Below are 12531 nucleotides of genomic sequence, written 5' to 3'. Positions count from 1 at the left end.
GAAATGAAAATGTGAAAATTGTTCTCTGGCTGTGAGCTGTAACTGCATCGTGAGAGTTTTGCAATGGGCTGATGCCAAATTCGACAACTATTCAGGTGTTCCCAATTGGGCACAGATGTCAATTCAATGTCTATTTTAACCTTGGTTTCAACGTAATTTCATTGAAATGACATGGTAACAACATCGATTCAACCAGTGTGTGCCCAGTGGGTTGTAACTGTGCCCTCCCAATAATGTTCAATATGAGAGAGAACGAGGTCTAATGTTAAAACCTGAAGCCCCTTTGTGGTAGTTTTGTTAAAGTAGTTGATAGTTAGACCTTCTCTTCCCCCATCTTTTTTTATTGCCCAACATCATTACTCCATAAACAGTATCAGTATCTCTGATGGTGGGTTGTGACTTGTGACAGCCCCACAGCTGACATTACCTAATGATATACTCATCCCCAGCTGACATTACCTAATGATATACTCATCCCCAGCTGACATTACCTAATGATATACTCATCCCCAGCTGACATTACCTAATGATATACTCATCCCCAGCTGACATTACCTAATGATATACTCATCCCCAGCTGACATTACCTAATGATATACTCATCCCCAGCTGACATTACCTAATGATATGAGGGAGGGGGGGGGGGGGGGGGTAAACACAAACATTAGCCCATATCTGTCTTTGTAGTCCCTATGATTCCAAAACCAGACAGTCTCTGCATGTATTAGGCAACCATTGGCTTCTCTAACAAGTGAGATTATGGGAATGTCTAATGAAGGTACCATTCCGGCAGTAACTGCACTCCCCTCTCTTTTTAAAATGCCACTTCTCCACAAACCCGCCACTTATCCGTTCTAATTAGCATAATCGTATTTAGTGTGAGTAAACAAGCAAACAGACGGGACAAACGAGAGGAGAAAAACAGAAAAACAACACAATAAGTAGCCTAGTTTAATGAAAAGAAAAGAGAAAAAACAGCAAAAGTATGCAAATGACGACCTTGATTCTGTGATATATTTTTGTTTGTTGCGGAGCTTCCCTTCGCATTGACTGATGCTGCCATTTATTATAGGAGGCCGTGAGAACACCGTGCGCAGGCGCGTTGCCTGCAGGGTGCATATTCTGCAAGGTACCGTGTCATCTGCTTGTTGACTCCCCGTTCGCTAAATCCTTGGAGCGCGCACACAAACCTAGTTCTTGTAGGGACCCACTTGCATCACGGGTGACCTGTCTTGGGGACCCACTGCTCACTGGATGAATGAAAGCCTGGTCCTACTCATATAACCTACTAGCCACAATATGGTTCACTTATATTTGTTTGCCTTGTACTGTCTGGATGTGTTCTTCATCGAACTACGTTAAAGAAACTAGGCTATATCTCAGTTAACTGAACGTATGGTCTGTATAAGTGTTTTAAAATGGTTTTGCAAAGACAAGGGAAATTCGTATGACATATGAAAAGGAATAGATACAGTGTTGTCAGTGATCACTTACTCTGCACCGTGAGCAAAAAATGCTTTATACAGAATGCGTGAGCATTGTATTGTTAGAGAAGGTTCGTTGAATTATATAATTGGTCTCAACATGTGCATTACACGTATTTAACGTGGGGTCACAAAATACCACAGCTTAATATAATACTTTCCTCATGCAATTCCATATAACTGCACAGTAGCTACATTATTGACTTATTTTACATTACTTTTACATTATTTTACATTATAACACGGTCCGTTTACTATCGTGACATTATTGTACTATACAGCATAGTTAGGTTATATTATTGTCAACACGGTAGATTAGCCCACATTGTGTAAGGACAACTCAATTATCTCACTGACAACATTTGTCACTAAGGATTTATTTTAATAAATAGGGACAGCTAAATAATAAATTACACTATTATTATTATTATTATTATTATACTATGTACTTCAAGTTTCATGCTTTTTCCTCTAATTTATGACTTGTTCCATATTTCTTGGACAATGACCTTGTCAACTTCAGTTATGTCAGAGCGCCAGAGAGTCTCTTGTTTTCTCTCTTCTATCGACTGGCCACACACACAAAAAAAAAGGCCTGCACTGATGTGAGTCCATATTGTTACTGATCGTAACCGTTAAAATCAAATTTTGCACGCTTCATTTATTAACGTTAACGTGCACTTTAACGGCTTGAGTCTTGGCTCACGCCGTCAGCTGTTGGTTGCTCAAGGGGTCGTCGGGTTAAAACAATAAGCACCCGCATTGACTCAAACCGTAATCAGCGCCTTTAAATGGGCGCGGGCGGAGTGTGTGTTGTGTGTGTTTAACGACAGAAGACTCGCATATTGCACCACAAAGCTTAATCATTATTCGTTGATTAAATAGCCTGAATGAGTTTGTAATATTGCTTTAATTTCACAGCAAAAAAACTAAAGATTATCGAAGTGTCCTGTCAAATTATGATAATGTGTATTATTATATTTTCTGAGGAATTATAGCATTTCGTTTAGAAAACGAACAAGCAAACAAATCATCTTAAATGTTGGCTAATTAAAAGTTAAATTTTTTTTTAATCAGTCGGCTATTCATAATGAAAAGTTGCATTATTTTACAGTTATCGAATATTGTCTTTGAACATCCTCGTGTATTGTTTCTTTCCTATAACATGGACATCTGGATTGGTGAAAATACTACAGGATGATATCGCGAAAGTGTAAATATTAAGAAATAAAACAGCTCGTTCTATTTTTCCACCGAAAAGTCGAATCTTTCTATAAAAAAAAGACGTTTTTCTGCAAGGAAAAAAACAAATAGGTTATGAAACTTTCCATTCATTGACGTAAAGCCTACGTTTTTATTTGACATAATTAACATTATTTCCTGATCTGGTGGTCAATACGTTTTTTTGTGTGTTTTTTTTTGCATATACTTATTTCTTGTCCGTCACTAAAACATCTACATGCCTCAACAATGTCATTCCCTCGCAAGATTCCATATGCAGAGTGTGTCTAATTAATTCTTTTAAACGAAGCTACAATTTCTTTGTAATGACATCAGATTTGAAGAACCCCTAACTCCTCCAAGCCTCCTCCCTCTCCCGGTTCGCAAGCAGCCCATTGGTGGATGACAGGCAGTCGGAAAAGCAATGGCATTGTCCTGGTGACTTGCCCCCCCCCGTCTGATACTTAAGTCCGCTATAAAACCATGTCATCGTGCTCGTGCATGCCAAATGGGCTGTCAGTTGTGATTTGGGAGTAACAAGTGGATTCAACAGCGACACTTTTCCCTGCACCGAGCTGCGCTCTACATCTCTCGGTATGTTTCACGTCTGCTCTCCGGGATCATATTGATAGTAGGCTTATGGCATTTAGCAAACTGTGATTTCTGTCATAAAAATACAAATCCTAATTTGAGAATGAACTCATGACCATCATGAGCAAAATAACTTTCAAGAGCCTTCTCCTGAACTTTCGTGGATGTGCTTGTTAACCTTCTCGTTACTCCAGCATTGAATATTTAATTCGTTTGAATTATATTCTTAGGAAATATTCACACGGTTTTAACGTGTAATGCTAGCGTGGTTGTGAAAAAAATCTGATTGCTAAATGGTTTGTTTACTTTCCTTCCGTAGACTATTGCGCTGTCTGAATAAACCTGAGCATCATCATGGACTCCGATACCAGCCGAGTGTCTAGCCGACCTTCCTCCCCCGAAGTGCACGATATGTTTCTGCATGCGATGAAGAAGCATATGGTAGGCTTCTCCGGTACTGTATCGTCCACACAGAGCGACTCTCCACCGGAGATACCCGCGGACATGCGGAGCCTCTCCGACGATGAAGATGATATCACTCTGAAAATGCTGTCAAAGAAGGACCGTAAACTGCTATCGGAGAACGAGCTGCAAGGGATGCGACTGAAAATCAACAGCCGCGAGCGGAAGAGGATGCACGACCTCAACATCGCCATGGACGGTCTCCGGGAGGTTATGCCTTACGCGCACGGGCCTTCGGTGCGCAAGCTTTCCAAAATCGCCACTCTCCTCCTGGCGAGAAACTACATCTTGATGCTGAGCAACTCGCTTGAGGAGATGAAGAGACTGGTCAGTGAGATCTATGGCAGCGGACACCACAGCAGCTTCCACCCCTCCGCCTGTGGGACCATGGCGCACACTGGGCCACTGCCCGGCCATCCGACTGTTTCCCACGCCTCCCACCCTGTGCACCACCCACTTCTTCCCCCTGCGGTCTCCACCGCAGCCTCTCTCTCAGCAACGGGTCTTTCCTCGATCAGACCCCACCATGGACTCCTGAAGGCGCCCTCGGCCGGTCCGGGCCCCCTGGGCAGCAGTTTCCATCACTGGGGCGCAGGGATGCCCTGTCCGTGCAGCATGTGCCAGGTGCCACCTCCACATGTGTCCGGCATGAGCGCTGTCACCATGTCCAGGCTGACGAGTGACTCCAAATGACTTGGAACACTTATCATAGAACGAGAGCAGGAGAAAAGTGAAAATAACTTTCGGCTGTAGACGTCACCCTGCATCTTAGTCCACATAAACACCTTTTTTAATGTTATTTATCTGTTTCTGAAATTAGCTTTGGATTGAGCCAGCAGAAATTCCCTACTTTATAAAAACTGGAAGAGCGCTACTAACATAGCATTTTGTAACAGTATATAGCGTAATTAATAAAAGGTTCTTTAAAGACCCATTTTAATATTCAGTAATGGCCATCAATTTACTGGTTGCAAACCTTTCTTACATTGTGGCTGCCAGGAATATACACAATTCACATGGAATTACTGATGGCCTTTTTTTATGTTCTTGATCATTATTTAATGTAATGTTCTTGATCATTATTTAATGTAATGTTCTAGATCATTATTTGATGTAATGTTCTTGATCATTATTGAACTTTAAGACTAGCCCATTACGAGACCGTATAAACTAAAAGACACTATTTAGATTTAGCAAACTGGATGAGAGCACAATGGTAATGTAGATTGTAAATATGTAGATTCAGAATTCTGTTTATATAGTACGAGAGATTTTATATCAAGCCTTTTGGTTCATGTTTGGATTGACCCCGTTGTTAGCATGTCTGCTTTCAGCCATGTAGAGCTGGTACCATGTTGCACCTGCTTCTTCCTCTGCCTCTTGTATAATATGTCCCTTCAGTGTTCTCTCTTCGACGTCACTGCCGAGCCTAGATGGCTGTTTTCTTGTGTATGGTTGTATTTCCATTGTGTGTTGCCACGCATGCCAGTCACCGCACGACACCAAGAACGATTACTTCTTTATGTTTTATATATATTAAAAAAAAAGTGCTAAATGATATTTATTTACTTATTTTCAACGGGATTTCAAATGAATCAATGACGATGATTATTTTGGGATTTTAAATGTTAAATAAAACAAGTTTAATGACATATTTTGTTGCCTATTTTGTTATTGATGTCATCCTCTTGCAACAAAACAACAACGCTTAAAGTTCCACGTAAATTGTAAGGAAAACATGCACAGGTCAAATTACCCCCAATAAGAGCCATTGTAGTCTAAGTGAACGATTTACATAGGTAAACGTCAAATGGGGGATCTAAGCAATAGCTGAACAGTTTGTTCTATCCTATTTTGTCTATGGCATTTTGAGACAAGCAGAAACACCTTAGGTTTTAAGCTGTGCGTAGCCTGATAGTGGGTCAACATACACAGTTTTGTAAAAACATTTTTTAACTTAGTTTCTTGATTTTCATTTAGCAATTATATAAAATTCATAAAGCCTTGCTTCGTTTGGATAACTTGCGATGTAGCTGATGGTCAAAACGAGACGTGATATGATATTAAGAATGAAATGATACAAAGACAATTCACTTATTCCAGTAATAAATAAACACAAACCATTCATTTTCACAAAAAAATATAAACACCTTAAACACGACTAATTATTTACAGTGTCCTACCATCCACTACAGATTATACATAGTTTAAGACAATTTCGATTTGAAATATGGACCAAGACACACTTCGACATTTTATTCAAACTTAAAGGCCATGTTTAAACAATACGCCTTTAGCAAATTATGTTGCGTACAAAATAATTAGAATTAGAAACACAAATACACTTTAATAGAAGTAGGAAAATATATTTGGAACAATGACTTACTGCCCCCCCCCCCCCCCCCCCTTCAATTCAACTAAAGGACAAAGAAATCCACAACGTGTAGATTTTAGTCCAGACTGCTCAACTTTGAGCTTTCACTATTGTTAGCAACGTCATTATAGGCCTACTATAATCCCAGTAGCCTAATTCAGAAATCAAATTCAACTTCTCGAACTATTCTAAGCACGTTGACGTTTAATATCTTTTATTATCTTTTTTGATATTTCGTTTCATAGAATTATAAAAAATATAAACCACATCAAATGGAATTCACTGCAAACATTTGGAGTCACAAGCCAGATTCCTTTCGTCATAAATGTTCAGATGTGACATCATGCCTAATTTATTTGCCATGATTATAAAAAGTTACAAATGTCAGGAACGTCGAGGAATAATTTATTATTTTATCGAAGATTCAAGAAAGAATTGCTGAATAGCTCCGCTTTGGTTTATGGTGTCCGGTTGTGGAGGAGGCCCTAACACATGAATCAAGTCAATTAGTCTCACTAATTAGACAAAAACAAATAAATAAAAGTTACATTCGAAGTATATATGAGATTTATCATAATTATTTAAAGGTTATAGTTTTCACCTTCATCTTTTCAGAGCATAACACACTTGTTTGTGACTTTGCCTCTCCTTCGGACTAGCTCATAAGGGTGACTTTTAAACTTTTTTGGCACCGATTTGATTTGTCCACGTGTGCCGTCACACACAAAGCCCATTTGCTGTCACAACGAGCGGTGTTTGAATTGTTTCGGCATGGATCCAGTTGGACTTCCACATCTCTAGGTTTTTAAATACTTTGATAAGCTGAAAAAGCAAATACCGTCTTGATGAAATGCGGACACTTGGATATTTGTTCTGAGACTACATGACAGGGGGGGGCACTTACCAAGACGTAGAGAAAATGTTTTTGGATCCTTGAGCTATGCAAAATATGCGGGCAAACGATCCCTAAGACATACGAATAAATTCTGTTCTGAAGAATATCCACGAATAAATGAATATAGCTGGGTATACATTAGTAAAACGGCGACAGCTGCACAGCAGATTGTGCATGCTGTTGAAATGTTTTCGAAAGGCTTTTGAAGCTGGAACGATATGGAATGAACCTGATGTTTGAATATTCATGCTCGCATTTGTTTATTTCCTCTCTTTTTAGCAATTTAATTATTCAAAAGATGTGAATAAGAAACTGAAAAAATAAGTCCTTGAAGATTTTGTAGGACATTGAATAGAGAAAAATAAAGAATAAAATGTATTGACTTACTGCTATCACCCTCTAAACTTACCGCTATCACCCCTGAACTTCCGCTATCTCCCTCAAACTTACTGCTATCTCTCCCAAAGGTACCGCTATCACCCCCTGAACTTCCGCTATCTCCCTCAAACTTACTGCTGCAATCTCTCCCAAAGGTACCGGTTAAAAAGGTCAACACTGTGGGCCAGGAAGACGGATAACTTTTAGTGCACATAGAAGATGCCACCCGAGTCATCTCAGCCAGGTCTACTAGCCTAAAACAAAAGATAAAGTTACATGTTTGACGGAACAAATTGAGTCCAAACTGAGGTTAATCAAATTTGTACAGGACACAATGCTGAGATCCTGTCTTTTTGACCTGCATCTGTTATTCAGGTCATCTCAGCCTGCCACTCCATTGAGAACCCATTTGTTGCCTGCAAAATGCAATTACTCACAGAGTTAATGAGGACTATAAAGTATCACATTTCAACATTTAAATAGAACCCCCCCCCCTCTCTCTCCCATTCCCTCACCACAATTCCATCTATTTCGTTCCCACCTTAACGAGCAGCCTTTTCACTTCATTATGAGTCAGAAAGACACCTACTGTCAGTCAGTTATCTACACACCATTACACCAACAAACACACACCATTACACCAACAATACTGTCAGTAAGTCAGGCCGGCACACACACACACACACACACACACACACACACACACACACACACACACACACACACACACACACACACATACTGTACAGGGAAGAAAAGGGACAACATTATTAAAACATACAGCCTCACATGAACAATGGGTTGCTTTTCCCATTGATCAGCAAGTAGGCCTAACATGCAGCAGGCCTAACATACAGCATGCTTAACATACAGCAGGCCTAGCATACAGCATGCTTAACATACAGCAGGCCTAGCATACAGCAGGCCTAACATACAGTAGGCTTAACATACAGCAGGCCTAACATACAGCAGGCCTAACATACAGCAGGCCTAACATACAGCATGCTTAACATACAGCAGGCCTAGCATACAGCATGCTTAACATACAGCAGGCCTAGCATACAGCATGCTTAACATACAGCAGGCCTAGCATACAGCAGGCCTAACATACAGTAGGCTTAACATACAGCAGGCCTAACATACAGCAGGCCTAACATACAGCAGGCCTAACATACAGTAGGCCTAACATACAGAAGGCCTAACATACAGCATGCTTAACATACAGCAGGCCTAACATACAGCAGGCCTAACATACAGCAGGCCTAACATACAGTAGGCCTAACATACAGCAGGCCTAACATACAGCATGCTTAACATACAGCAGGCCTAACATACAGCAGGCCTAACATACAGCAGGCCTAACATACAGCATGCCTAACATACAGCAGGCCTAACATACAGTAGGCCTAACATACAGCAGGCCTAACATACAGCATGCTTAACATACAGCAGGCCTAACATACAGCAGGCCTAACATACAGCAGGCCTAACATACAGCATGCCTAACATACAGCAGGCCTAACATACAGCAGACCTAACAGACAGCAGGCCTAACATACAGCAGGCCTAACATACAGCAGGCCTAACATACAGTAGGCTCAACATACAGCAGGCCTAACATACAGCAGGCCTAACATACATAATAGTTCAACATACATGTAGGTTGCTGCAATAATGGTAAATATCTAATTATGTTTCTTGCATGTCTTATTATTAGGGTAGTATAATGTATGTATTTAAAGAATGCAAATCTTACAGTACTAGTTGAACATGAATAAATAGCTGAACCGTTATTACACGACACGACCCTGATAGTTGAACCGTTATTATACGACACGACCCTGATAGTTGAACCGTTATTACACCACATGTCCCTGATAGTTGAACCGTTATTTCACGACCCTGATAGTTGAACCGGTATTACACGACCCTGATAGTTGAACCGTCATTACACCACACGACCCTGATAGTTGAACCGTTATTATACGACCCTGATAGTTGAACTGTCATTACACCACATGGACCTGTATACATTAATAATTTATCTATATAAAGATGCTGGTTTAGTGCCAGAGTCATTTACCCCAGAAAGCTGATTTTTCAGATCCTTATCCATAGCTGATGCCATGGCGACAGATTCCTTGATCCTAAACTTGATCCTAAACTCGATCCTAAACTTGTTCCTAAACTTGATCCTAAACTCCCAGAATGAGATGTCGATAGTTTGAATACTCATATGGTGTTATGTAGTGAGGTTTAGGAGGGGTGATATAGTGAGGGTTAGGAGGGCTGATATAGTGAGGGTTAGGAGGTGTTAGGAGGGGTGACATAGTGAGGGTTAGGAGGGGTGACATAGTGAGGGTTAGGAGGGGTGATATAGTGAGGGTTAGGAGGGGTGAAATAGTGAGGGTTAGGACGAGGAGGCATGATGAGTTGGTCTTACATCCACTGGACTTAAACCTCCCAAAACACTGCACAGATGTACAACGTTTCAAATAGGCCCAAATAGGCCCAACCGCCCATAGGATCATGATGAAGGTATTAAAGAGATGCATCAAAACTGCTGCTGGGTACAGAAAGAGCAAAGCCAGACTGGTATAATAGAGAAGGGATAAGAGAGGAGAGGATAAGAGAGGGAAAGGATAAGAGAGGGAGAGGATAGGAGAGGATAAGAGAGGATAAGAGAGGGAAAGGGTAAGAGAGGGAGAGGATATGATAGGAGAGGATAAGAGAGGATAAGAGAAGGAAAGGATAAGAGAGGGAGAGGATAGGATAGGATAAGAGAGGGAAAGGATAAGATAGGGAGAGAATAAGATATTAGAGGATTAGAGAGGAGAGGATAAGATAGGGAGAGAATAAGATATTAGAGGATTACAGAGGAGAGGTTAAGAGAGGGAGAGAAATAACCAAATAGAATGTGAAGAGAAGTGCATCAGTAGCAAGAGTCAGACAACAGGTCAGGTGTTAGCTGTGTAAAGCTCTTAGGAGGAGGGCAAAGGCGTCAGTGGCCAATGAATTGAGCGTTATGAGGTCGTTAAGGGGAATCATCTGAGACCGCTCCCTGCCTGGGGACCGATGTTTATTTCAGTTCATCTTTACGGAAAACAAAACACCTCTCTGGGCTGATATATAGAGACTAGGCTACAGTGTGACAGACACAGAGAATGCAGACCTGTGAATAGGGAATGGCTGATTACAGTTGCACTGTTGATGGCATAGTACGCTCCTCAATAAATTTGATAGGAATTGTCTGGAATCCATCCACCTTGCAGGATGATATCAAACCCAACGGCAGCATAGACTGCTCGAGTCAAGGATTACGGATCATGTGTCTACCTCAGAACTTGTGAAGTGGAATACATGTTTTGCACCCAAACCCAATAGACAAGCAAATGGTCAATACGGTCTGTCTCAGAGACCAGTGGACATATGATTTTTTTGTATGGTTTCACATCGACAGCAATTTCCGTGTAAGACAGAAGGGTAATGGCTTTGAAGAAGAGGTGCTTGTGAGAGAGAGGTGAAAGGAGTCTATGAAGTGAAGCAGATGAACTCACAGATAGGGTGGATTAATGTGTTTACCATCAGGGACAGACGGACAAAGACAGAGTGAGAGCGAGGGAGCAGACAGAGTAAAGGACAGTCAGAGGAAATAAATAAAGAATCTCCATTGGGAGAGAGTTTTCTTATTTTATTTGTTGTGTGGCTGAAGAATTGTCCCCATGTCTTTGAAAGGGAGGATAATCCTGTCAAGTAAACGGACCTTTGGATATTCATGACTGGCCGAGCAGAACAGAACAGAGCAGAGAAGAGCAGAACTCGAGCAGAGCAGAGTGGGGCTGGCTTAATGAAAGAGGACACAGCCAGGATGGGATTTAACATCAAAGTGACTCCTGGGAGGGAGACACAGAGCCTGGACCTGCTCTCAGAGGGGTGCAGTGGGACAGGGGGGTGTTGGGGTGTCCATGGTGGGACAGGGGGGTGTTGGGGTGTCCATGGTGGGACAAGGGGGTGTTGGGGTGTCCGTGGTGCGACAGGGGGGTGTTGGGGTGTCCATGGTGGGACAGGGGGTGTTGGGGTGTCCATGGTGGGACAGGGGGGTGACAGGGGGGTGTTGGGGTGTCCATGGTGGGACAGTGGGGTCCCTAACCCTAACCCTAACCCTGACCTTGACCCTAACCCTAACCCTAACCCTAAACCTAACCCTAACCCTAAACCTATGGAATCAAGTCTCTAACACAAGTCATTTATCAGACGACACTTCTCAGACACCAAGCAGATGCAGTCTGTGTGAGCAGAGAGTTTCATCTCCTCAGGTTTCCATTTAAACCTCAAAATGTGATTTGGGCTGTGGTCTCTGCCCTTGTTCTCAAACCTCCATGCCCCTCATATGTGTCTCTATGCGTGTGTGTGTGTGTGTGTGTGTGTGCGTGTATGACTGTGTGTGTGTGTGTGTGTGTGTGTGTGTGTGTATGTGTGTGTGTGTGTGTGTGTGTGTGTGTGTGTGTGTGTGTGTGTGTGTGTGTGTGTGTGTGTGTGACTGTGTGTGTGTGACTGTGTGTGTATGACTGTGTGTGTGTGTGTGTGTGTGTGTGTGTGTGTGTGTGTGTGTGTGTGTGTACGTACGTGTCTGCATGGGATGCTTGTGTGTTTGAATGTGTCCAGAGACATGCAGTATGAGGCTATCAGATACCATGTGGAAGGATCCATATGGTTAGGTGACTATGTCATAGGCACGTCTGTCACCTCTCCCTTGTGTTGCCAACTCCGGGGTGTCAACGTTCTCTGGCAGCTGGGCCGACAAGATGGTGCAGAGCCAGAAATACTCCAGAAAAATATTGGTTATGAGACAACGCTTACAGACTAATTATATAGCATGACAATTTTCTATTGTTTGTGGAGGCTGCTAACCTATTTTATTGATTGACTCTAGGCCATTTCCCTTCCAACCTATCTCATTGATTGACTCTTGGCCATTTCCCTTCCAACCTATGTTAGTGACTGACTCTTGACAATTTCCTTTCCAACCTATGTTAGTGACTGACTCTTGACAATTTCCCTCCCAACCTATCTCATTGATTGACTCTATGCCATTCCCCTCCCAACCTATCTTATTTTTTGCCTAT

At 41.8% G+C, this 12531-nt stretch overlaps 1 protein-coding gene across 1 annotated transcript; it reads left to right on the top strand.

Annotated features, from left to right (window-relative positions):
• Positions 1-3216: 3216 nt before the first annotated feature.
• LOC139406194 (oligodendrocyte transcription factor 2-like) lies at positions 3217-4825 on the top strand. Its single transcript, XM_071148698.1, has 2 exons — positions 3217-3299; positions 3616-4825. Exon 2 carries the CDS (start codon positions 3651-3653, stop codon positions 4449-4451), a length of 801 nt encoding a protein of 266 aa, XP_071004799.1. The 5' UTR covers positions 3217-3299; positions 3616-3650; the 3' UTR covers positions 4452-4825.
• Positions 4826-12531: the final 7706 nt, after the last annotated feature.

This window comes from Oncorhynchus clarkii, chromosome 3 (genome assembly GCF_045791955.1).
Source record: "Oncorhynchus clarkii lewisi isolate Uvic-CL-2024 chromosome 3, UVic_Ocla_1.0, whole genome shotgun sequence".
Taxonomy (NCBI): Eukaryota; Metazoa; Chordata; class Actinopteri; order Salmoniformes; family Salmonidae; genus Oncorhynchus; species Oncorhynchus clarkii.
The sequence above is the reverse complement of the archived record's forward strand: the minus strand, read 5'-3'. Positions and strand labels throughout refer to the sequence as shown.

Bases quoted from the DNA above. Each gene is read 5' to 3' on its own strand.
- LOC139406194 (XM_071148698.1), top strand. From the start codon at position 3,651: ATGGACTCCGATACCAGCCGAGTGTCTAGCCGACCTTCCTCCCCCGAA.